The 24,647-nt window shown below is 67.4% G+C and overlaps 1 protein-coding gene across 5 annotated transcripts; it reads right to left on the bottom strand.

Moving 5' to 3' along the window:
* Nucleotides 1-1,308: 1,308 nt before the first annotated feature.
* Nucleotides 1,309-24,628, bottom strand: KCNT1 (potassium sodium-activated channel subfamily T member 1). 5 transcript variants are annotated; one of them, XM_081803916.1, is made up of 23 exons: nucleotides 23,883-24,628; nucleotides 22,726-22,900; nucleotides 20,844-21,014; nucleotides 20,627-20,763; nucleotides 19,502-19,565; nucleotides 19,292-19,400; nucleotides 18,780-18,888; nucleotides 17,843-17,992; nucleotides 17,526-17,764; nucleotides 17,118-17,346; nucleotides 15,968-16,073; nucleotides 13,670-13,842; nucleotides 13,197-13,268; nucleotides 12,817-12,951; nucleotides 12,464-12,575; nucleotides 8,794-8,895; nucleotides 8,422-8,505; nucleotides 8,210-8,338; nucleotides 7,848-7,868; nucleotides 6,846-7,170; nucleotides 5,498-5,560; nucleotides 2,423-2,507; nucleotides 1,309-2,325 (listed from the first exon to the last, which is right to left on the bottom strand). In XM_081803916.1, exons 1-23 carry the CDS (start codon nucleotides 23,936-23,938, stop codon nucleotides 2,205-2,207), a joined length of 2,967 nt encoding a protein of 988 aa, XP_081660042.1. In that variant the 5' UTR covers nucleotides 23,939-24,628; the 3' UTR covers nucleotides 1,309-2,204. The 5 variants fall into 5 exon arrangements, with proteins under 5 accessions (XP_081660042.1, XP_081660041.1, XP_081660043.1 ...); XM_081803915.1 differs by having other exon boundaries at nucleotides 17,118-17,352; nucleotides 23,883-24,627; XM_081803917.1 differs by lacking the exon at nucleotides 7,848-7,868 and having other exon boundaries at nucleotides 17,118-17,352.
* Nucleotides 24,629-24,647: the final 19 nt, after the last annotated feature.

Below are 24,647 nucleotides of genomic sequence, written 5' to 3'. Positions count from 1 at the left end.
CAGTCGGGCCGAGGTCCTGGACTTGGAGCGGCCCACGCGCCACCCCGGACCGCAGACCTCCGTGTGCGTCCAGCCTGCCCTGCTGTCGGGTCCCACCTGGCGCGCAGCAGCCTTCTTCGCGGACCCGCAGCCCTGCCCGGCCCGTCTGCTCTAAGACCCCCGCCCCTGCAGCTTCCAGAAGGCTGAGTCCAGCTTGAGCCCCCGGGGAGACCGCTGGGGTGTGCACCGGGGTGAAGACGAGGCCGCCTGCCTCGGCGGTTCTGTGGAGCCCGGGGAAGGTTCGTGAGCTCCTCCCGTGGACACAGCTCACGGCTCTTGATAACCTGGGGGCTCCTTTTGCCATGCATGCAGGGTGAGCTCACCCCCCAGCTCCTTGCCGTCCTGCTCGCGGCCTCGTCTTTGGTTTTGTGATCCTGCTTTCTGCCTTCTGTGGTTTTCGTGGATTTTACACAGTGCCGCACCCTTTTGTCTCTCGGCGCACCACTTGGACTCTGGGAGACGGTTTGGGGGTTGCTCTGGAGTTTGCGGTGTCTGCCGCCTCTGCCACCACTTGTGGGCACAGCTCGCCGCTTTGCAGGGCGTGTCCCCCCGCACCCCCAGGAAGGTGCCTTCCCCTCGCCCGCCCGGCACCTCGTGGGGCTCCCGTCTGAGCAGTGTCCTGTCAGATTACGAACCAGAAGTTCTCCTGTGTTTGAAACACGGAGAAGCTTCTCGCCCGTCCCGGGGCTGACCCCTCCTGGCGTTCATGCCACCAGCCCCGCTGTCCTCACGCAGCCCGGCCACCCCGTCCTGGTAACCGCGAACTCGGGGCTCCCGGCCTGCGCCCCACCTGGTCCCAGGGGTGGGGAGGGTCCTCTCCCCCTCCGCTCCCTCAGGCCCCTGCTGCTGGGTGATGGTGTGGGAGGGAATGCTCACTGGCAGGACCCTGTGCAGGGCCCTGGGGCCCCCACCTGCTCAGCACCCCTTCCTCAGCGGCCCCGGCCCCCGCGGCCACACCAAGGGCCTGCAAGTTCACTGAGGGCAGGAGGCCCGGGCAGCCTGGGCGTGGGGGGGGGGGGGTGGGCTGGTTGTGTGGCCGGGCCACACCCTCCCTCAGGGCAGGCCCCTCTGCCACCTGCCGCCGTCTGGACCCTGTGTTGACCCTTCCCCTTCACCCAGCTTCTTGGGGTACACTCTGAACAAGAGCCCCCCCTCTGAAACGAACATGGATGCCTCTGTGCTGGTGCACACCCCCCCAGGGCAGCCCTGCTCTCCTGCCCCCCAACACCTGCTGGTCTCAGGAGCCCAGCACACAAGTGCACCCTCGTGTTTGCAGAAAACATCCATTTAATAGAAGGTTCCAGCACTGACCGTGCGACACCTGTCACAGTCACAAAGGAAGCCCGACGGCATGTCACGTGCGACCACGCTGAGTCCTTCCCTGGCAGAGGGGACCTGGGCCAGCAGCCCAGGGTGGGTTGTGCTTCAGGTTGGGGCCAACGGGCGTCCAGTGGCCCGTGGAAACGGCCCAGCCCGCCCGACGCCCGCAGATGTAAACACGGAGGGGTGCTTGGCCGCGCGGTCCTCGCAGGAACCCTCGTGTGTCGGCGGGCCCCTCGGGGCGTCTCGAGGCAGCCCGCCTCCCTCCACGCCCGCGGAGCAGGCCCAGCCTCAGGGTGAGGGGGCCCCAGGCCAAGCTGCTGTGTTCACGGCTCCCCTCCCCTGCCCGCACAGTGTGGAGCGCATGCCGGCGGGAGCCCCTCGGGGCCCGACTCTGGGCCAGACCCTCACAGTCGTGTGGCCAAGTCCAGCCCCGTGAGCGGGCCGTCCGTCCATGGCCGTGGAAACACGGCTTGCGCGTGAGCTGCGTGTCTGAGTGTGCCCGGCTGCTGGGGGCAGGGCTCAGCTCCCTCCCGTCCCCATGCACCCAGCGTCCCCCTGCAGCGCAGCTGTGTGCCCCCGCGGCCCTCCCTCCGCTCAGCCGGGCCCCATCACGAGTTACGGTACGTTGTGTGGGGACGCGGACTGTACAAGTTTGTAAAAACAGGTTAAAAAGGCCTCCCCGCCGGCTTCTCCTGGGGCCCGGGGGCACGCTCCCCCCGTCAGCCCGGGTGAGGGCTCCCGTCCGGGGCGGGGCGGGGAGGGTCCCGGCGCTCCATGCAGTGCGATGCATGCCGACGTGGGGATGGGGCCCGTGGCCCCGGCGGCCAGGCTCCTCGTGGGGCTCAGAGCTGCGTCTCGTCGCGGGTCTCCGGGTTGCAGGAAGCCAGCCGGGGGCTGCAGCTGCCCTTCCGGCTCTGCGCGCCGCTCGCCACGTGGGCCAGGGGGTCGGAGCGGATGAGGTACCTGCGGGGGAGGCGGAGAGCCCTGGGCGCTGCCCTCCGCCCGCCGGGTGCGCAGCGTGGGGGCGCGGCGGGCGCTCGCCTGGGGACGCGGGACTCACACGATGTCGTTGGGCTCCAGCCTCGTGTCGGGCGGGGGGTTGATGAGGACGTAGGAGAGCGTGTTCTGGTGGTCGTTCATCTCGTCTGCAAAGGAGACGGGCCCCGTGGCGGTCACGGCTCAGCCGCCGCCACCCCCTCCGCTCTGCCGCGCCCGACGAGCCCCGGGATCCTCCCAGCCTCTCCAGGTGCCCTGTCTGCAGCCCGCGGGGCTGGCCCTGCCTGACGGGGTTACCTGCCGCGGGCCCGGCACGGGCAGGGGTCGGCCACCCACACCCTGGGCAGCCAGCATCTCCAACGTGGTGGCCTCGAGCACACCTGCCGCTTGCACAAACCCGCGTGTGCGCGCACGCTTCCACGCACGTCTGACCCAGCCCCCCGCTTGCCCCTCCCCCTCCAGGCCGACCACCCTCACCCCTCGTTCACCTCTCTGCTTTGCACGTATGTCCTGTTTCTCAAAACCTCGTCCACGGGGTCAGCCCACGGGGCCCCCCGCCCCCTTCCCAGAGGAGGGGCCCCTTCGGAGCCCACAGGGACCGCCCAGTCTCTGGCGCACAGGTGGCGGGGGGGGAGAGTGGGTTCTCTGGAGAAGCACTGGTCCCATCACAGATGCCCCCGGCCCCTGCGTTCACTGGCAGAGCCACGAATGGCTCGTGACCTCAGTTTACCCATGTGGCAATGTGTAAAGGCACCTCCTGACCCGGGGCAGCCATCAAGGGGATGGCCCTCCAGAGGGTCTAGCCCTGGTGGCCCAAGCCCCCAGCTCCTGTCATTTCCTTCCTGCACCGTTGGCTCTTGGCAGGACTGTACCAGCCAGGCCCCTGAGGAAGGGATTCTCTGCAAAGCGGGAGAAGCAGCCAGTTGGCCAGCGAGGCTGGGGGCCGAGCAGTTCGGAGCTGAATGTGCCCCCTGCAGCAACGGGTCGGGCACAGCAGCCTCCTGGGAGGCAGGCGGGGGCAAGGGCTGGGCCCTGGGGGGGTGGGTCCAGCAGACACGCGCAGACTCTTGGGCCGTCTCTTGGCACCAGGCTCTGCGTCCGCTCCAGGAACAGCTTCCTGGTGACCCTGGCTCTTTGCTCTCTTCCCACAGCCCGTGTTGGGGCCCTTTGGAGCAGGGGGGCTCAGTCGGTGGCCGTGCAGGGAGGCACACCTCCCAGGCCCGGGCCCCGCGTGCGTCTGCGGGGTGGGCCTCATGGCGCGTACAGGGGTGCCGTGGGTGGAGAGGGAGGTGGGTCTCGCGGACCCGCAACCGCAGGGATCAGCGGAGCGCCATGCTGAGACACACGCCGGGTTGGGGCACAGAAAGTGGGGGCTGGTGTTGGGGCCAGAGCCAGCAGCTGGTTCCCCCCAGGGCACACGGGCCATCCCTCCGTGGGCAGCCAGAGCTGGGTGCCCATCCTCACTTGCTGGCACCTCCTGGGGCCCCCCCCAGCCTGGGCCCGTGTGTCCCCCTGAGCTGGACGACCAGGGTGGTCCTGAAACCAGCAGAGCTTAGGACCGGACTGAGCCAGGCCTGGCTTTGTGCGTCTGGGGGTGGTGGGCTGCGAGGTGTGGGGGCCCAGCTGGAGCGCCAGGGGCTGAGAGGGGCTTGATTTCCCCAGGACGGGTCAGCTTCACCGTGACCACCGTGCGCAGGCGGGGGCAGGGGGCTGATGATGGCTCTCCTGGCAGATGACCAAGGGAGGTGTCACCTTACCCTGCCCCCCATCCCCGCAGCCCTACTATCCCAGACCTTCCAGCGACCCTGCAGACCAGATGCTTCCACTCCCCTCCCCACCCCATGCCCCGGGGTCTGCACTCACTGCCCCCCAGCCCGGCACTTAGCCAAGCCTCAGCCACCTCCCTCAAGGGTGGTGGCGAGCAGGGGTGAAGGTGGACAGTTGTGCTCTCAGTGGGCTGCCTGCCAGATGATACCCTCCCTGGGGGCCTGGCTAACGGGCTTCCCTCTCCTCTGGTTTTGCATCCGGCCCCAGGTGCTTCCCAACGTCCACATATGGGGGGCCCTCAGCCTCAGCAGAAAGCAAGGGTGCGGCTGGGTGCAGGGAGGGGGCGACGCGGCCACCCTGTTCCTGGAAGCTGCTGGACTTGGATCCGTGCTGGCCCTGTGGGTCTTCCAGGAATGCCATCCCGACTTTCAGGTTAAGGAAAAGCCTAAGAACCCAGGAGGGGCTGATGCCTTGCCGCCATGGGCCCCGATGGGCCAGCCCCGCTCAGCACCCCCGGGCTGTGAGCCACCGAGGTTTTCACTCCCGGGCCTGGGACTGCCCCAGACGGCTTCCAGCCCAGGAAAACCGTCCCCTCTGGGGTCAGCCCTGGACGAAGGGGCTGCCCCAAGGCGCCTGGGCATGCCAGCGTGGAGCTTTCTCTAGGGCCGCGAGGAGCTCCCAGGGAAGGAAGGGGTCCTGGCAGCAGGGACCATGGCCTGGACGCTACTCTGAATTCGGTTGGGCTCTCAGGGCAGATCTGGGGGCTGCGGGGCATCCTCTTGGAAGAAACCTGAGCCCCGCATGAGAAAGGGGAGTATGGGCAGGCTTTGTCTCAGCTGGAGAGGGAGATCCCTCTCTTGAAGGTCCACCTGACTCGGGCGGCTCACAAAGGCCCAGGACAGAGCAGACCCCAATTCTCCAGCCGCCGGCCCAGGCCTCGCTGCGCTCCCCCGTGTGTGTGCGCGTGCGTGGGACCCAGGCTCGGAACCATCCATCTGGATGCTTCCCCGGAGCTGGGTGGGGTCAGGGTCCCTGGCATCTCGGGCCAGCTGCAGGCCGACAGCCACCAGCACAGTCAGGGCAGACGCGGACAGCGGGGCTTACCCTCAGAGCACAAGGGAGCAGGAGGACCGGGTGAGCCCCGAGCGTGGCGCAGTGACCGTCAGGGCGCCTTCCCGGGGTCAGTCCCGTCCTCCACACACAGAGGACGAGGGTGTCCAGGGCCCTGCATGGGGGTGATCTGGGAGCACGGGGGCCCTCTCCTGTCTACTCTCTGTCCGCCTGCCTGGCTGGGGCGGGCCCTAGGCGGCCCGGCGGCCACGGCTGGCATGCCCCCTCGTGTGGCAGCCGAAGTCCGCCGGAGCAGAATTACCTTGCAAATATCCCAGGTTTACCCGATTCATGACATCACTGGCTGTTAAATTTGCTACATCCTCTATGGGACACACAGGAAGAGGGACAGACAGAAACAGAGAGAGAGAGAGAGGTCAGCAAGCAGCGCGCGGCGGCCGGCACAGCGGTGGGGGGCGGGGGGCAGCCAGCCGCACACGGGGGGCCGTGCACTCAGGGACCGGCAGCGGCCGGCGCCAGCCACCGGGGAAGCAAGCCCGTCAGCGGCAACATGGGTTCCTTCTCTGCCAAGCTCTGGGGAGGGCGGGGGGGTTGCAGAGGTCAAGGGGAACATGGGACAGGTGCCAGCCCTAGGGCTGGCGGGCCCGAATCCCTATCTGCCGCTCCTGGCCGTGGGGCCGGAGGCACACTGCTCGGAGGGGCAGGGACGTGGAGGGGGACGGAGGTGACCCGTGCAGCTCGGCATGGTGGGGGCGGGGCTGGCCCCCAGACTCTGGCCTCTGGTCCCACCTGGAGGGGGGCGCAGGAAGCGGGCTGGGGAGAGCCCATGCCTGCGGTGGGACAGCCAAGCCCGACTCACAGGCAGAGTCCCCGAGGCGTGACCCAATACCCGCCAGAGGCTCGGCCCGGCGCGGTGTGGGTGCAGACGGGAGCGGCGGAGAGCCTGCGCTCCCCTCCAGCCCACGACAGGAGCAGCACCTCCAGAGTGGGCGTGGGAAGGAGCGCCTCTCCTCCGGCTCTGCTCTTGGCCAAGGTCGTGGACTTCTCCCCAAAATAAGCTCCAGAGAGAAGGGGCTGCCAGGGTCTAGGGGTGCGGCCACAAAGCAGCAGAAGCGGTGACTGTCTCAGGAGCTGCTGTGCGGCCCGATGTGGCCACGGGCCCAGCTGCCCCCTGACGTGCCCCATACGCTCTGGCTGCTGGGAAGACCGCGGGGGGTGGCCGGGGGCTACGGGGTCTCCCCGCCACATTCCCGTTCTCCACGAGAACAGAGCGCACCCGCGTGTGCCTGATCCCAGAGGCGCTAATCCATCCCCACGTGAGGACTGTGCCCTTGGCTTTGGGGGAGCCCTGCCCGGCCCGGCCCGGCCCGCCCCGCCCTACGGCCACGGCTCTCGCGAGTTCCGCGTGCTGGGCTCAGTCAGCTCGATCTAGTCCCTTGTTTTACAGATGGGGAAACTGAGGCCCCAGAGCGGTGAGGGTGAGCCCTCCCTGCGGGCCTCAGGGCCAGTTCTGGGGCATCCTGTGTCCTCGCACCAGAGGGGCTCCGACGGGCCTCGTGGGGCGGCGGGCAGAGCGGAGGCCCCGGGCACCACGGCCAACGCGTGTCTGTCCCAGTCCCGGTGGCGGGCGGCGCTGCCCGGGCCCTTACCGTAGCCGGTGGTGGGCAGCCCCAGGTGCTTCATGCGGTTCTTGACCAGCTCGGAGAGCTCCTGCCGCTCGGAGCGCTGGTGCAGGCTGAGCTGCTGCTGGCTGGCCCACTCGGCGGCCGCCGCCTTCCCCGCGGCCTTGGGGCCCTTGCGGCTCAGCTTCCGGGCCCACTGCCTGCTCTTGCGCCGCAGGAGCGGGTGCTCGGCTGGGTCGCCGCCAACCGAGTGCCGGCTGTGGGTGCCAGCGCCGCCGCCCGCCCGCACGCCCCAGGGCCCCCTCGCTTCCTGCGTGTCCTGGCAGTCCTCCACGCTCACCGAGATCTGGGACTGGCCAGGGCGGGAGGGTGAGGGGGGGGGAGCCGCAGCCTCCTGCTGGGGGACCCCAGGGCCCAGGGGCACGAGCGCCTTCCTCCTCCAGCCGGGGGGCTGCCAGCCCCAAGCCTTCCTCCCGAGCCCCACACCGCCTCCAGGCCTGTCCACGTTTGCTGGGTGGACGAGGGCAGTTCCCCCACCTCTCGGGGCCCTGCTTCCATGGCTCCCACCTGGGCCCTGCCTGTCCTGATTTTGCCACGGAGGGCCACCCCTCTGTGAGCCCCAATTTCCCCATCTTGGAGAACTGGACAGAGTGGGGACGGGGAGCGTGGTAGACGGGGAGTGCCAGTGGCTCAGTGGGTGCATGGGAACCCGGGGGCTCGTGGGGACTCCCGCCTGGGCAGCACCCCTGAGAGGCTGGGGGGGCATGGGTTGGGCCAGACCAGCAGGGAGGGGGCCCCCCGCCATGAGGGGGGCCACAGCGGGACGTGGACAGAGCACAGGCGGCTGGATGAGCCTGCCTCCCCAGGGGCCCTCTTGGAGCTGCGCCACGGCTGACCCATCCTGGGGACGCACTCCCTGACCCTGCCATTGCCCGGGGCCCCGTGCCCCCCAGGCTTGGGGTGGGGGAGCGCAGGTAGGACTCTGCACCCGTCAGCACAGCTCGATGTGAGGCTCACAAGGCCACTCACCTGGGCTCTGAGGTTGTGGGGCTGCAAAGGAAACCAGGGGCAGCCTGGGTGCCTGTGGGTGCCTCTGCCCCCGCCCCCAGCCCCAGAAACTGCCTGGGCCCCTTGTGGGCTCGGGACCCGCGTGGCAGGCTGCCCAGTGTGGCTCCAGCTGGCGGCACAGGGCCCCTCGTCCTCGAGCTCCCCGGCCCCACTTGGGGGTCCCAGCCACCCAGCCACGTGTGGGGGCACATGAACCTGACCCGAGAAGGGCCTGGCAGCAAAGGCCCGGATCCCAGACTGAAACACGGCAGCGGCACAAATTATGCAGGAAGCCTGCGGGCTCTTGTGCGCGAGCCCATCCTCAGGAGCCCCCTGGCCCGAACCTCAGAGGTCGAGAAGACGTGGCACTCGGTCCTGTAGATGCCGATGGGGATCTCAGCGCTGGAGGAACACAGCTTCTGGAAGAGCCGGCCGTATGTGCGGATCCACAGGTCCTCCTCCGTGACTTTCATCTAGAGCGAGCGGTGGCCCTGAGCTGGGGCCGGCCGCACGCGCCCCACGACGGCATGCCCGCCCGGCCGGCCCCGTCACTCACGGCGCAGAGGTAGCCGGAGCCTGGCGTGGTGTCGAGGCCCAGCAGCAGCCTGGTGATGGAGATCATGTAGTCCTTCACGAAGGACTGGCCAGAGAGGGAGGCCGCAGTGAGGCGGGGCGCCCCGGGGACAGGCCAGGTCCCCTCACACGCCCGCAGCCTCCTACTGGGAAGCCTTGTCCGGCCTGGGGATCGGAGACCCAGAGGCTGCCGGGAGCAGAGCCCAGGGCAGCGCCTTTCTGGGAGGAGAAGGACGGGGGACACTCGGGGTGGACCCAGGGAGGGACGCTCAGAACTGGGCTTTGTCGGCTGGAGGTGGAGAGGAGGCTGGGGCTCCCGCTGCCCTCGACCCCCTGCCCTCCTGACCCCGCTGACCTGGTAGAGCAGCGTGTCCAACATGCTGATGCTGAAGACGCGGCCCGCGGCAAACGGCAGGCGGAACATGAAGGCCAGGTTGGAGCCGTTTTCCCGTTCCCTCTGTAGGAAAGGGGGACTCAGGCGGTGCCCGCATCACAGCGATGCACGGCCAAGCGGGGTGTGCGTGCCCCCGCAGACGGCCGACCTCGGGCCACAGCACCAGCTAGCGCCCCCCCAGCGGGATCTGGGGCCCCCCATCCCATGCTGGGCGTGGGACCTGCACGGTCCCATGGGGCCCCACGCTTGCTTTAATGCGCCGCTCTCGCCATCCTAAAATTCGCAATCATCTCAGTAATTTTATCCTTGAGCTTGTGTTTTTAAGTGAAGTCGGACGGGACGGTGGAGCATGGGGACACACAGAAATCATGGAAAGGCGTGCGCCGTTCCTGCCTGCCTGTTCCCCCATGGCGCCCACGATGCTCCGTGAGCACCGAGTTCCAGGGACTCGCATGGGGGTTTCCTGTGGCTTCAGGAACACAGATCCACCCTCGCCCAGCTCCGGACGTCGGGAGCCCAACGGCGTGGGATGAAGGCGCCAGGGGGGCCGCGCTCCCGGCAGCTCTAGGGGACAGTCCTTTCCTGTTTCGTTTCTAGAAGCTGACCGCGTCCCTCCACTCGTGGCCCTTCCCTCCTGCCCCACAGCCAGCACAGTGCACCTGCCGAACTCTGACCCTCCGCCTCCTGCCTGGCAGGTCCCCGGTGAGGACACTGGGCCCCCACGGGACCCTCTCCGGTCCACAAGGTCCCTCGACTGCGCACCACACTCTGCCCAGGCCCTGGCGAGTTGGACTTGGACATCTTCGGGGCCATTATCCTCAGCACCCAAGGTTCGCTGCGACCGACAGCCGAGAAGCCCCCTTCTCCTGGGACCAGACTTGCTTCGAAGGCAGAAGGCAGGCAAGGTATGCGGAAGACCCAGGGGCCGCCTGGAGGCCTTTCCTGACCGAGGGCGGCAGGGCGTGGGCATGGGGCACGGAGCCGGGCGGCGGGCTCTGGTGGTGGTGCCCCGGCCCTTGAGGCGAGCCGTGTCCGGACGCGGCACACGCTGCGTGGCCTGCAGGCCCAAGTCCAGGAGCGCGTGTGTGTGCAGGACTCGGGGCGCGTCACGTGGGTGCGCGGCAGGACCTGCAAGTCCGTGCAAAGGGCGCCTTCCTTCCCCTGAGCGGCTCCCGTGAACTGAGGAGGACGCGGGTCCTGGGAGGCTGCCGAGGGGCCGGGGAGGCGCGGCGCTGCGGCATGTTTAACAGAACGTCCCCGGCATTTGGAACACGGGCCCACGTTCTCAGGCTGCAGGAGGCCCTGCAGGTTCTGTGGCTGGTGCTGGAGGGATGCGAGCGCTCTGACCGGAGGCCCAGCTCGTGCGCGCGGGCCGGCGAGGTCGGGACAGGCGTGGATGAGCCTCTCCTGCAGGCGGGGCAGGGGCTGGAGGCCGCACCGGACGGGCAGCCCTGCGGGGCAGAAGCGGCCGGAACGGGGTGGGGGGTGCGCACGGCGAGGCCCCGCCTTCCCCGGCCACCCTCCGGCCGGGGCCTCTCTCTACACGGCTCTGTGACCAGCAGGTGCCAGGCAACTTGGGTTGCCCTTTCAAAAACCGCCTTCTTCATCCAGTGCTCCTTGAAGTAGGAGACACGCACGCTTTCGTAAAAATAAACTGCCATTAATTCTGTAAAGAAACGAGCCCAGCGGCTCCTGTGGGGGCCATTGCCGTCGGGGCGCACCTGGGGGGCAGAGACCCACGGGGGCGCCAGGCCAAGCCTAGTCGGGACGTCAGAAGACAAGGCCTCCGTGGCCTCCAGGCCCAGGACTCACGGGGGCTGGTGCGACGTCAGCTCCAACCATCTCTGAGGGGGGTGGCATCCCGTAGTTCTGCCAGCCCTTGTCTCTGCGGCCGGGACCCCTGCCCATGTCAGCCCGAGTCTCTGTGGCCCGGGGTCCCCCCCCCGTCAGCCCGAGTCTCTACAGCCCAGGGACCCCCGCCCACGTCAGCCCTTGTCTCTGCAGCCCGGGGCCCCCCGCCCACGTCAGCCTGAGTCTCTGCGGCCCGGGGACCCCCCATGTCAGCCTGAGTCTCTGCAGCCCAGGGCCTCAGCCCACATCAGCCTGGAGGAGCCGGGGCTGCTTCTCACACATGCTGGCGTCCTCCCTTCTGCCCGGGCCCAGACCACGGAGCCACACGATGGGGTCCACCATCCTGAGCTGGGCAGAGGGTGCACCTGCCACCACAGGGGTCAATGGGGGACGTCAGCCGCAGAAGGAGGGGAGAGCGGGAGCGCAGGCTGACCGCCTCGAAGCCCACCTCCTAGAACAGGCGGTGCGGGAGGCCCCTGAGGGACTGTGTGGGCTCGAGGGAAGCTGGCAGTGAGGGCCGGGACCAGCAGCCTGGAGCCGAACCCCGTGCCGGTCACCCCCGCCCCTGCTCGGGTCAGACCTGAATTCCCAGACCCCGAGAACCCTGCTCAGATCCAGAGCAGCAGCCCCAGCATTTGGACCCAGAATCCGGTGCACTCCAATCATTCCAGAGATGGACGCTCAGCCCACAGGCTGCTGGGACAGGCTCAGAGCGGCCGGGAGGGCTGGCCCCGGGTGCCGGGAACAGCACACTCCAGGGAGGGCCTGGACGGGATGGGTGCCTGGGGTCCCTCTGGCCGCTGCGCCGAGCAGGCGCCCCTCTGTCTTCTCCGAGGGCCTGGAGGCCACCTGCCCGGCTTCTACTTGTCCCTCTGGCAAGCGGAGCACCAGGGTCCCCACAGGCCTCTGGACCCGGCCCTGGGCGGGACGCACTTCCCCCGTCCACCGCGCTCAGGGTGAAGCTGCAGCTTGTCCCTTGTGGCTGCGGCTGATGGGCCGGCCTGGCTTGGGTGGATGGCAGCTGTGCGTTCAGCCACTGAGACTGCAGTCTGTTCCCCGAGGCGGCGGGCAGCCCAGGCCCGGGAGCTCGATGCTCGCAGCAAGTGCTTGCCGCACCCAACCTCCCGAGGAGGCCCGGGCCTCCTCTTCGGCAGCTCACCTGCTCCCTGGTCTTACCCTCAGCCCAGCACACAGCCTGCCCCTTGCTGTGGAGCGGTGCTGCTGGTGGCCTGGGCAGGGACGACCTCACCAGAGCCTGTGTCCCGGGTGGCCGCTCCCTGTGCCCCAGAGCTCCGCACCAACGCTAGCCGATGCCCTTCCTGGAGGCCCGGGGAGCCAACAGTGGGTCCCCACCCTGCCTCCCCTCCACCGTGTGACCCAGACCACTGCCTCCCCTCTCTGACCCCCAGTCCTTTGTGTGCACCTGCCAGGTGGTTGAGACCCATCATGTTTCAGGTTTGGGCACAGTGCCTGCGGCGCGGGAAATGGGGAGTCGGTGTCCCCCATGCTGGTATTTACGGACACGGCAGGCAGCCTCAACCCAGGCACGGCCAGGCCTGGACCCGGCCACCAGGGGGACCAGTGCCCCTAAAGCCTTGGGGAGGACACAGGAACCTCACATGGGAGTTGAGTCTCCAACTCTGACTCCCTCTGGCCAGAGGAGAGCAGGTGCCCCGGCCTCCCGTGGCCCCTGAGCCCCAGAGCCCCCCCCATTCCCTCCAGGCTCTGAACCCTGACAGCTCAGGAGGTGGCACGGGGGAGGTCAGGTGCAGCTGCTCACCTTTTCCAGCTTGGAAAGAGCCAGAGAGTAGCTGTCCTTAGCACGGAACTGCATGAACCGCATGTTGGAAGGGTGGGTGAGCTCCGTGGTGATGCTCAAGCTGGGGAAGAGCCTGCGGGGGAGGAGGGGCTCAGGACGGGGTCCCCTGATCCCTGACGGGGAAGGAGGGGCTCAGGGTGAGGTCCCCTGGTCACAGATATTGGGGGGGCTTGGGGTAGGGCCCCCACATCATGGATTGGGGTGCTCAGGGTGCGGTCCCGTGGTCACAGCTGCAGCAATGGCTGGGGGGCTCGGGGTGGGACCCAGCCTGGCCCTGCTGCGTCTGCCCTGGGTGTGAGCCCCTGGCCTCTCACCGGAACATGGTCTGCACATTGACGATGGTCTTGGCGTCCGCCATGTAGTCCTCCTCCGCGCTCATGGTGCTCTCCTTGTCCACCACCACCAGGTTGTCCGCGTAGATGATGCCGCACTGCAGCAGGCTGTCCAGGCTGGGGTGGGGGAGGTGAACAAGCCGCGTGGCCAGGGGTCGCCGAACACCAGGTCGGGGGTGCCGGGAGCTCCCTCTGGGTGCACATTGCTCTCCCTCCGCTCTACCTCCTGGCCTGCCCACGCCCGGGGAGAAGGAGACTGGAGGAGGGGAGGGGCGGGAGGGGCCTTCTGCTAAGAAATGGGCCGATGCCCCCACTCCACCGTGGGCTCTATAGGGAGATGGCGAGGCGGCCCGGCACCTTACTTGTCCACGGAGCCCTCCATGTAGTAGACCATGGGGAAGCAGCAAATGGCCTCCAGGAAGTGGTGGTCAGGCCTGTGGGGAGAGCAGGTCCTGGGGGTGCCCGTCCTGCTCTGCCGCTCGCCCCCCGTGCCCAGCTTGGGCCCTGCCCTGGGTGAGCAGGGCTGGGTGGAGCAGAGGTACCCCAGGACCGCAGCACATCAGACCCGGGAGGCCTTTAGAGACCCATGGGGCTGTTCTTTATTTTGCCTGAGGGCGAACCACAGCCCCGGGGCCAGAGGCACTTGCCCAGGTGAGACCCCGGGCTCTGGGGGTCGAGGTGCTGGGGCCGGGCGTCGGCCCCCCGGGGATTCGCAGTGTGGGAAACAGGAGAAACCGCGAGGGAGGGAGAGCCGAGGACCGGGGGGCCTGGGGATGGAGCAGGGGAGGGGCCGGGGCGTCTGCAGGTCAGGGCAGGGGTGTGCGGCGGGCCTCACTTGTTGTCCAGCAGCAACACGATGGGGTTGAGCTCCTTGCGGGACCTGTAGTAGGCCCGCAGCGGCACGATGAAGTTGTACAGCCCGTTGCCCGCCGTCTCCGCCGAGACGATGATCAGCTTGTTCTTGAAGCCATAGGCCTTGGCGTCTTCGTAGCTGTTGTGTTTGCAGCCCTGCGGAGAGGCAGGGTCAGCCGTCAGCCTTGGAAATGAAACCGCCGTGATTTTACCAGCAATAACCGGGTTCATCGGGAAGAAGAGAGCATTGCAACCCGGGACAAGCCGTGGGCCAGTTCCGAGAAGGGGAGGCCGGCTGGTTTTCGGAGAAGGGGTGAGTTGGGAGGGCTCTTCTGAAGTAAAAGCCCACCAGGGGCAGGTGTGGTGGCCTCCCCCGGCTGCCCTGCGGCTGGCTGGTCTCATCCTGCTGGGTCTGCGCTTGACGGCGCGTGGCAGGAGCTCCCCTGTCTCTGTGGGGTCTCCCTTTACTGACTCATGCAGTGCTGGCCACCGTGATGACGCCAAGCTCCCCGGGGCCCCTCACTGAAGGGCGCCCATAGGCCCCTGGTTGTCAGCAGCCGGCCCTGGCCCCTCACGGCCCGCGGCAGCCCCCTGGGAGCCCCAGGCCCCAGCAGACCCGCCCACCCTGCTCGTGGCGGCTCCGCGTCAGGCTGCCACGGGCAGAGCGGCGAGCGAGGCCCGCGGTGGGGGACGGTCCCGTCAGGGAGGGGAGGGAGGCGCTGTGCCAACCCGCATCTTAGCAGATGCAGAAAGGAGATCTGGGTCGTGCGTGCCGTGTGCGTGTGTACACGAGTGCATGTGTGCATGTGCGTGTGTACGAGTGCATGTGTGCATGCGTGTGCGTGTGTGCGCATGTGTGCGTGCGTGTACATGGGTGCATTGTGCGTGCGTGCGTGTGTGCGCGTGTGTACATGAGTACATGTGTGCGTGCGTGTACGAGTGCATGTGTGCGTGTGTGCGCGTCTGTACACGAGTGCATGCGTGTGTGTACGAGTGAATGTGTGCGTGTGTGTGTACATGAGTGCATGCGTGCATGCGTGTGTGTACTAGTGCATGTGTGCGTGCGTGGGTGGGTGTGCGTGTGTGCGCGTGTATGAGTGCATGTGTGCGTGCGTGTGCGTGTGTGTACATGAGTGCACGTGTGCATGCGTGTACATGAGTGCATGTGTGCGTGCGTGCGTGTGTGCGTGTGTGTGCGCATGTGGGCTCTGGCTCTGTCTGCTGAGGCGCACATGCAGTGACGCCCCGGGAGCCGAGTGCGCCCCATGCCCAGAACTTGGTGTCTCAACCCCATTTTGCACCGAGAGAAGCGGGGCTCCCTGCAGACGCTCCAGGCCTGGAGCAGGGCAGGTGCACGACGGGGCGGGGACACCATGGAAGCATTCCAGGGACGACAGGGACCCCACCCCGCCCCAGCCGGCCTGCAGGGCTTCCCCCCGCGAAACGGGAAAGTCCGAGCCTCAAAGTCAGTAACGACTGGCCAAGAATTGCAATCCCACGGGAGTAAGCGCAGCGATAAGCCCTGAACCAAAGAGGAGTCTGAGGCCATGCTGCGCAAAGGGGTAAATGCAGAAGGGGACGCACTTCCTCACAGCAGAACGCCAGCAAACAGATACAGAAGGAATCTGGGATGAGAGACACCCAGGTGAAGGGCAGCTCTCCCCACAAATGACTCACTAACCACAAAAGCAAAAATGGAGGAACCTGGGTGGGCCACGTGTGCCACGTGATCCACATCAGCTCCCCCAGGGATGCGGCACAGGGACGTCTCGTGCCTCCAAGGACACGTGTCACCTTCGGAGATGGGGCCCCAGGTGCACACGCGGAGTCTTCTCACGAGAAAGTTCACGGACCCCCAGGGAAGGTGCCACCAAACCACTGTCCGCACCTCCAGATGCCAGGGCCGAGAGCCGAGCGAAAAGGGACGGGACAGCTGCGTGCAGCGCATGGCGTGGACTGGTCCCTGCGGGGAGCCCGCAGTGTGAAGGGCAGTGAGGGCCGTGGGACAAGGGGCGCACTCTGAGGCGGCCGGTGGACCAGATGGGAGCCGAGGGATGGCCTTGCTCTCGGGAAGCGGGCAGGGGTGGGGGGAGGGGCTCCACCCGCTCTCAGGTTCGGGAACAATACGCCTCGGAAACCGACGCCCGTCTATGGGGGACGAGAGCAAACAGTGTGTCCGGGCAAAGGCCCAGGACTTCCTTCTCATCCTGCAGCTTTTCCAAAGTTCACAATTACCTGGAAGCGCAAAGTCAGGCAGAGCTCGGGGGAGGGGGCCGCCCACCTTGTCCAGCCGCAAGCAGCAGAACGGGGCCTTCACGGGCAGGAGGTGGCACAGGGTGGGGGAGCTGCCGATGTAGGGCGAGTTGGGGGGGTAGCCCTTCACGTACCTGCCGCGGGAGACAGGAGCCCTCCGGTCAGCGTGGCCCGGGGGCTCCGGCTCCGCCCCCCCCCCATGGCTCCGCCCCGGCCGGCGGTCCCTGTCCCCAGAGCGCAGCAGGGCTGTGCCCTGGGCGGCCACGCGGAGGCGCCAGACCCCGCGGACCGGTGCCTGCCCAGGGACCGCACGTGGGAAGCAGGGCTGTGCCCCGACCACAGGGTCTGAGGTGAAAATCCATGCATCATGCACATGCACACACAACACACACGTGCACACACGCACGAGCTTACACGGGGCCCGGGATCTCGGGCATAACCCAAGGGTCGTGCCCTCCCTGAAACCCCCAGCACCCCAGCCCGTGGGCAGACGCTGGCTCCCGGCCCCTCTCTGCTGGCTGCCCGGGCTGGGCGGGTCTCCCCAGCAGCACCCAGCGTGCCCCCCATGGGGGCGGCCCCAGCGGCCAGCCACGCCACCTGCCCCGGGGTGTCCAGCCGCCCTGGGCGCCCCCCCTGGATCTCAGAGCTGGTCCCTCTTTAAGGCCCGTCTGCCCCATCTGGGAACCAGACAGAGGCCAGGAGCAGAGAGGGCAGTGGCCATGGCCTTGCTGGGGGAGCCCTGGCACCTGGCCGTGGCGCTGCCGTCGGGGAGCAGCCTGTCTGTCCCGGCCAAGGCCAAGGGGCCAGACAGAGGCCAGGGCAGGAGGAAGGCTCAGGATGGCCAGGGGCCTCCGGGCCTGGAGGACACCTCACCAAAGGCTCCCCTTGTCGTGACCTCCACAAACGATGCTCAGAGGACAGCCACCCCCACCGAGCAGGCCTGGCACCGAGGCGTGGTGGCCCAGGGCGCGAGGCGGAGGAGGGACGAGGGGGCAGGCAGCACAGCCCGGCTTTCACGTCTGTGCAGAGTCCCCAGCAGATTCCATTTGCCAAACACAGTTTCCCGCGAAACCCCGGCTCGGAGCCCACAGGGACATTTCCCTCCCCACGCGCTGGCCGCAGCCCCCAGGCCTGTCTCCGTTTCCCCCCGCCCCTCTGCCCCGGCACACGGCACTCACTCCACCACAGACAGCCCCTCGTCATCCGATGGCGTCAGCTCGTCCTCCAACGGGTCACTCAGCAGGTCGCAGGGCAGCAGGGCCGAGCTGTCAGCCAGCTCCAGGACGGGCGCGATGCTGGGCCGCCGGCTGCCCGAGCCGTTCTCTGTGGGCAGCGTAAGCTTGCCGTCCCCGCTGCCCCCGCCGCTCTGTGCCGGCCGGCACTCTGTGTTCTGGAGGTCCATGGCCACTGTCCCTGGAACAGAGCGGCCGACCTTGGCTGGCTGCCCCTCCCCGAGATTTTCCTGGGGGTGGCTGGTTCCCGGGTCGGAGGTGGGACCCCTGGTGCCCACGAGGGCCCTGCAGGAAGGTGGGGACAGATGGGCACACGGAGGCCCAGGGGGAGTGCCCGCCTGCGTGGCGCCTCACCCATGGAGGCCACGATGCTGTGCATGGGCAGGCGGGAGGACCCGTCGTAGAGACCCTGCCCCGAGAAGCCTTTCTTCTTCTGCTTCTCCTCCTGCTTGAAGATGAAGGCGGAGTTCTCCTCCTTGGTGATGTTGATGTAGAAGCAGGTGTCGGAGGCCGCCAGGGTGTGCCGCGGCCCGGGGTTCAGCAGGATGCTCTTGTTGTCCTCCCGCTTCAGCCCGATGAGGCACACGCCGTACCTGCGCGGGGCGCGGCTTCAGGGGGCCAGCCAGACCCACGTCCCCCCCGCCCACCCGCCCGCCCGCCTGTCCGCATACTTCTTGTGCGCGTGGAAGGCGGCGTAGGTGAAGCTCTTGCCCTCGTACTCGCGGAAGAACTTGCTGTCCCCCATGCGCACGTGGTACACCTCGTTGCCCGAGCAGCGTCCATACATGCGCTGCCACTGTTCCGGGGACTCCTGGCCCTCCCTGCACGGGGCAGCCGCGACGTCACCAGGGCCGGCCGCCCCTCCTGCCCCCCGGGCGCTGCCGATGCCCCCGCCGTGCCGCGTCCCGCGTCTGGCTATGGGTGGAGGCCAGCAGGGCCAGCTTGGACGACCCGGACCCCGCCCTGCATGGCTGAGCCTCGGGGGGTGGCCTGAGGGGTCACCCGAGCAGCTTTTAAAAGCTGTAAACACGGGCGCCTGGGCGGCTCAGTTGGTTGAGCGACTGCCTTCGGCTGGGGTCGTGATCCCAGGGTCCAGGGATCGAGCCCCACACTGGGCTCCCTGCTCTGCGGGGAGCCTGCTTCTCCCTCTCCCACTTCCCCTGCTTGTGTTCCCTCTCTCGCTGTGCCTCTCTCTGTCAAATAAACAAATAAAATCTTAAAAAAAAAAAAATAAAGATCTTCAGTACAGGGCACCTGGGTGGCTCAGTTGGTTGAGCGGCTGCCTTCGGCTCAGGTCATGATCCCGGAGTCCCTGGATCAAGTCCCGCATCGGGCTCCCTGCTCGGCGGGGGGTCTGCTTCTCCCTCTGACCCTCCCCCCTCTCATGTGCTCTCTCTCTCTCTCTCAAATAAATAAATGAAAAAATCTTTAAAAAAAAAAAAAAAGCCGTAAACACGAGGGTCTGACTTTTAGGGGGCTGCCAACATGTTTTGGGGCTGAGACTGGCCTCGGTGGCCTGTGGGCTCTCCCGGCACCCCACCCTGGCCGCCGCCTGCGCCGTCCCTCCCCGGGCCCACCCCCTCCCACGCCCCCTCCCCCAGCACTCACTGGCCACGGGACGTGTGCACCAGCAGGGTGATGAGCGTGGACGTGGCGGGACAGATGCAGTTGAGGGCCAGCATGGCATACTTGCACTCCTCCTCACACACCACGTGGTCTGTGGCAGGAGGGGGCAGGTGGCCGCCCAGACGTCACTGTCCCGACAGCAGGCGCCCCACCGTCCAGCACCCTCCCCGGGGCGCCCCCTTGTCTGCCCCAGCACCTTTGTGCTTGACTCCCAGCTTGATGAGAGCTCCAGGGCTGGGGTCCTGCTCACCTGCCCCCCCGTGCGCCCAGAGACGCCTCTTGGATGTACCACTGACCCTGGGGCCCCGGGGGGAAGATGGTCATCTCATATGGCGAGACCTGCGTGGGCTCCACTGCGCCCCATGCCTTGCTGAGCATGCTCAGCTGTGCCCCCCGCTAGGCCTTTGTGAGTTCTTGGGTGCTCCAGCCCTTCTCTACACCCCACCTGGCAAAATGCACTCCCACCTGGGTGCACAGCCACGGCCCCCACGTACCTGCAAACTTGACGTGGAACTTGTTCTCGGGTTTGAGAATCTGGACGTAGAGGGGGCAGTTGGGTGCGAAGTCCTTCACGGCCCAGGCGCGCAGGATGGTCTGGTGGTCCTGAGGGGGGGAGGCGGGGTCAGGGCTATGGGGCAGCAGCCGGCAGAGGGGAGAGTCTCCGCCCTCAGGCATCCTCCTGCTCTGGCCCCAGGGGCACTCACCGCTGCCGTGCGATCCACTTCATTGCGGCTGCTGAGGATAAAGCAGGCCTCCCCGTTGTCCATCCTGCAAAGCACCAGGTCTGAGCACGGCCTGGACCGTTCATGCTCCGTCTCAGACATCAGGGGCTCAACGCAGAGGCCGGAAGGGATGGGCCCCGTCGAGACCCCACCTCGCTTGGGCTGATGGCCTGGCATCAGGGCACTGACCAGCTTGCGGGGGGCCCATTCTCTATGACCCCATTAAGCCAGGGCTGGGCTGGTGGCAAAGAGGATGGACCCTGCCCACTTGCCGGCCTGTCCCTTCCCAAGGTCTGGGGACATGGATGATGCATTCTGCTCTCCTCTCCCACCCTTGAGAGCCCTTGGCTGCAGCAGGGGCACTGAGGAACTGCTCACGCCCCAGGGATGGGAGGCCTGGTCCCTCCCCACCACGTCGCCCTGCACCCTACCCACCCTGGCTCTTTGCTTGTCCCTGTCAGGCCTCTGCCTCTCCCAGCCCCTTGCCCTGGAGCTGGGTGCTGGATCACAGAAGAGGCTGAGCCCCCTGGCCACTGCCACCTCCATGCTGGATTCCTTTCTGAAACGTTACGGGTGGGACAGTGGGACTGACCCAGGGCTCAGGAGGTGGGCAGGTGGGTGCCCCGGCTATCCGGTCTCCTGCTTCCCCTTGGTCCATACAACCCACAACCCATCACAAAAGATGACTTGAAGTCGCTGGTATGAAGATGTGATGAGGCGGTTTCCTGGGGTGTCCCAGAACATGCAGTGGCACATTCTGGAAAGTCCCATCTAACAACTTAGTCTTCTTATGTCAAGTCACTTTATTAGCTTGTCTTTAAAAGAAACCTTGCCCACAGCCCCCACCTTCCCATCCTGGCTCCACCTGGAGCCACTCCTGGAACCCCACCGCATCCCCTGGACACCAGAGCAGGGGAGGATGGGAGCTCTGGCAGGCTGACCCTTGGGCATGGGAGGACAGGTGGGCTGGGCAGCGTGGGGCCTGGCTGGCCTGGGCGGGCGGCGGGCACAGAGCCGGAGCTGCTGGTCTCCCTGATGACCCTCCCACCTCAGGCCTCTGCTCAGACAGGCTCGGGGCCCCGCCCTCAGCCCCGGGATGGCACTCACTTGGCTCGCATGAGGTCCTGGTCCTTGAGCGCAGAGCCCTGGAGGTAGATGACCCGCTGGGACCACAGGGGGATCTGCAGGACCCTGCGGACCTGGATGTCCATCTCGGTGGGGCACAGGATGACGACGTAGTAGTCCTGCAGGCGGGCCTGGGGTCAATGCGGACTCACCCGCACAGGTGGGGAAACCGAGGACCGCAGTGCCCAGGGCGCTTCACCTGCAGCCGGGGGTGCGCATAGAACTCGTTCAGGAAGTCCATGAGCAGGTCGATCTTGAGGGAGCTGACGCACAGAATCACGTGCTTCTCAGTCTGCGCCCGGTGACGGCTGTAATTGCCCCCCGACTTCTGCCGCTCCATCCACAGGTATACCAGCTCCTCGAACTGCAGGTGAGAGCGGCCGCGTCCCAGGTGGCCCCGGGGCTCGGGGGGCCGCGAGGGTGCTGGCCGTGCGGGGAAGGGTGCTCTCCCTCGTGGGGCAGCACACGGGGAGCTGTCCTCCCCGGATAGCACAGAGGGCCGGCGGCGGGTCGGGGGGAGCATGGGGGGGGACAGACGTCCCAGCCCCCGGCCCCCGGAGCCCAAGCAACCCTGACGCGATGCCCAAGTCTGCACTCCCGACATGCAGGTGATGATGAGACCCTGGGGCCGCCATCGGCCCCCGAGATCCCTTTCGGAGAAGCCTGGGGGTGTCAGGAGAGTCTCAGACACAGAGTCCGAAATCCAGACTCCGGGTGCGGAAGGGCACTTTCGGTGCCGTGGGGTCCCGCCCACCCCGCCCACGCCTCCTGGACGCCAGCCTCGCGTCGTGAGTCCTTCTAAATTAGGAAAAGGACAGACACAAGTGGCCCAGGGAAGGGAGCAGGGCCCCACGGAACCCTCCATGCTGGGTGCGGGGGTGTGGGCGGCCTCCTGCCTCCAGCCGATTCCCCCTCCAGCTCCGGGGCCGCGGGTTACCGCAGCTTCCGTCAGCGGCAGCAGCTACCCTCCGGTGGGCTCACCCATGCTGGGCGGCCCGCCACTAGCTCGCTGAAACGGGATCGTTCCACTGAATTTATGGTGCATCTGCTAGGTTCCGGGGACAAGACCCCGGGGCCCTGCAGCACAGGACCGGTTCCACTGCTGGAGGGGGTCCCCTGGGCAGGGTGGGGGCCGTGTGCCACGCGCTCCGGGCCCCGGCCTCCTCCTCTGCCACCTGGCTCAGTGGCATCTGCCTCCCGGGGCCGAGAGGGGTAAGTGACCCAACCGTGCCAGGTTCAGTCGTGTCCCCTAAGAGTCACGTCCACTCGGAACCTCCCCGTGGGACCTTATGTGGAAACAGGGTCTTTGCAGGTGTGATTAGTTAAGGTGAGGTCAGACAGGATTGGGGTGGGCCTCCTAAAATGAGGGCAGAGGACACGGAGGGACACGCAGGGAGGAGGCACGTGAGGACGGGGGCAGGGATGGGAGGGACGCAGCCACAAGCTGGGGGAGCCCAGGGATCCCCGCGGCTCCAGAAGCGGGGAGGGCGTGAAGGGGAGCCTCCCTCGGGGTCTCCAGAAGGAGCCGGCCCTGCTGACACCCCGGACTCAGACTCGGGCCTCCGGACGGGAACAGGACGTTTCTGCCATGTGAAGCCCGCGTGTGTGGTGCCGGCGGCTGCCCATGGACGTGCGGCGAGCACGGGCAGCGGTGGCCACCGCCGCCTTCTGGGAGGGAGATTTAGCGGGCACGCTGCTGTCTTTGCTCTTGTCTGAGGACGCTAACCAGGCAGCGGACTTAAGCGGAAGGGCACAGGGAAGAAATGGGGACCACCCCCTTCCACCTTCCCCGAGGGGGCGGGCAGCTACTCCGGCAGTGAGCTCAGCAGCATCCTCGCTCCTGAGCCTCCACCCCCAGCCCCGTCCCACCAACAGACGGCGGGGCGGCCCCCTGTAGAGAACGCCGCCCCTGGCTCCTCGCCCCGCTGGGCGTGGCCTCACCAGCCCCAGCCCCCCGGCCGCCCCGCAGGGCCCGCTGCGGAGAGCTCCCCCATCCCGTCCCACTCGGGTCTCTGGCATTGCTCATTCCCGTGCTGGGCGCCGGGTGGTGGGGGGCACCGGGGCTGGAGGCGCACCTGCAGTGGGAGCACCACCAGGGCCACGCAGATCATGATGACCACCAGCAGCTGGGACGGCCAGATCTTGGGCGTCACGTCACCGTAGCCCACAGTGGAGAAGGTGACGATGCAGAAGTAGAAGGCCGTGAGAAGGGACAGGTTCTCGCCTGCTCGCTCCAGGTGCTGGATGCCACAGGTCCTGGAGATCCGGGCGGTCAGAGGGCCATGGGCGGGGCCGCGGCCACAGCTCCCGGGTGCAGCTCTGCCTGCCCAGGTGCCCCCATCACTGGCAGGGGAACCCCCACCCCACACGTGGTCCTGAGTCCAGCTCAGTTCATGTGGGCTTCCGGCGCTTGCCCCCCCTCCCCGTCTGCCAGAGCCCACACAACCCAGCTCTTCGGATTTCCCCCTGGACATTGCCTTTCCAGCCCACAGCTCTTTCGAGGCCCCTGGAAAATGCACCCCGAGGTTGGATGGGGAGTTGCGCTGGTTGAGTGTGGGCCTGGGAGCCAGTGGGGGTGGGTGTGCCCCCGGCTGTGAGCCCCCCCACATGCCACCCCACCTCTGAGCCTCCTCCTCACCCAGGAGGTCAGACAGGGCGTGGGGCTTGCCCAGCCCCTCCTGCGCTCAGAACTGGACAGCCCTGCTTCCCACGCCTGTGACCCCTGAGTCCCGGTCCCCAGACAGAAGGTGCTGCTGGCAGGGCCTAGGGGGCCCACAGCACCCACCGTGGGGTGCTTAGCACAGAGACAGGCTCAGAGACCCTCCCCCAGGGGGACAGGCGCCGGGAGAGAGCGGGCTGAGTCACCCGGGGGATTTCCACCCTGTGGATGCGGGTCCTGCCCCGCTGAGCTCTGTGTGTTGGTAGGGTGTGGGGAAGGGGAGGCAGGAAGCACATGGCCCTCCTTCTCTCCTTCCCAGGCCTTGGTGCCTGTCCCGCATCCTTGCCCGGGGCACAGGAGGTGGTGATTGGATTCACCAGCACTGGTCACGGCCCGACCCCTGCCTCCTCCTAGAGGAGCTGGGCTCAGGCCCCCGGCCCCTTGGGAGTGTGGGCTCTGGGCCACCCCCCGGGCCTTGGGCCGGACTGCCACCGGCCACGGCGGGGCCCTTCTGAGTTCTTGGACACCAAGGCGAGGGCCATCGGGAGGGCTGGTGGGACCCCTGCCGGGCGCACTCACCCCGTGAACACCAGACACAGCAGGGTGCAGAACAGGATGAGGACCTGGTTGAACATGGCCGACTGCGAGCGCAGGATGGCGCGGTGGAAGTCATTCTGTGGGATGCGGGGTGGTCAGGGGCAGAGCCTGAGACCCGCCACGGAGCCGGGGCCCTCTGGCCACGCGTCCCAGGGCCCGTGAGTGAGCGTGAGAGGGGAGGTGTAGCGGTATCCCAGGCCCCGCCGCGGGACACCTGCTCTCAGCCCTCAGCTCTCTGCAACCCCCTCTCGCGACCCCCACGGTGGGGGTGGGTGGGGGCACAGGGCTGGAAGGCCCTGGCTTTGTTAGGATGGGGGTGAGCCCAGGGGGCCTGGACTCGGAGGGGGGAGCCCTGGGGAGGAACCTGTGTCAGGCTGCCTGCTGACAGCTCTGTAAAGGGGTCTTGGCCAGACACTCAGCAGAGGGTCTGTCCGTGGGCCCGGGTCACATGGTCCTGGTCTTTGTGGCCCATTTGCTCTCGCCCCTCCTCCCTGCAGCCACTTATTTCCTGGGCTCAGGCAAAGCTCCAGGCTGAACCTCCTCTGTAGCACGAGACCGAGGTCAGTCCTGGTCAGGACAGAGACGGAAGGGCGGAGACCGGCTTTCGCGGTGACAGACATAGCGTGCTTCTGCTTATCACCCTGGCCTCCTGGGGCACCGAGGGACGGTGGCCAGCTCCCCGCCAGGCTGGTGGCATCCTGGGGGGCTCACCACCCAGGCCAGGAGGATGGCAGCTGCCCAGCCCGC

This window comes from Leptonychotes weddellii, chromosome 14 (assembly GCF_054177405.1).
Source record: "Leptonychotes weddellii isolate Sample4059 chromosome 14, ASM5417740v2, whole genome shotgun sequence".
Taxonomy (NCBI): Eukaryota; Metazoa; Chordata; class Mammalia; order Carnivora; family Phocidae; genus Leptonychotes; species Leptonychotes weddellii.
The sequence above is the reverse complement of the archived record's forward strand: the minus strand, read 5'-3'. Positions and strand labels throughout refer to the sequence as shown.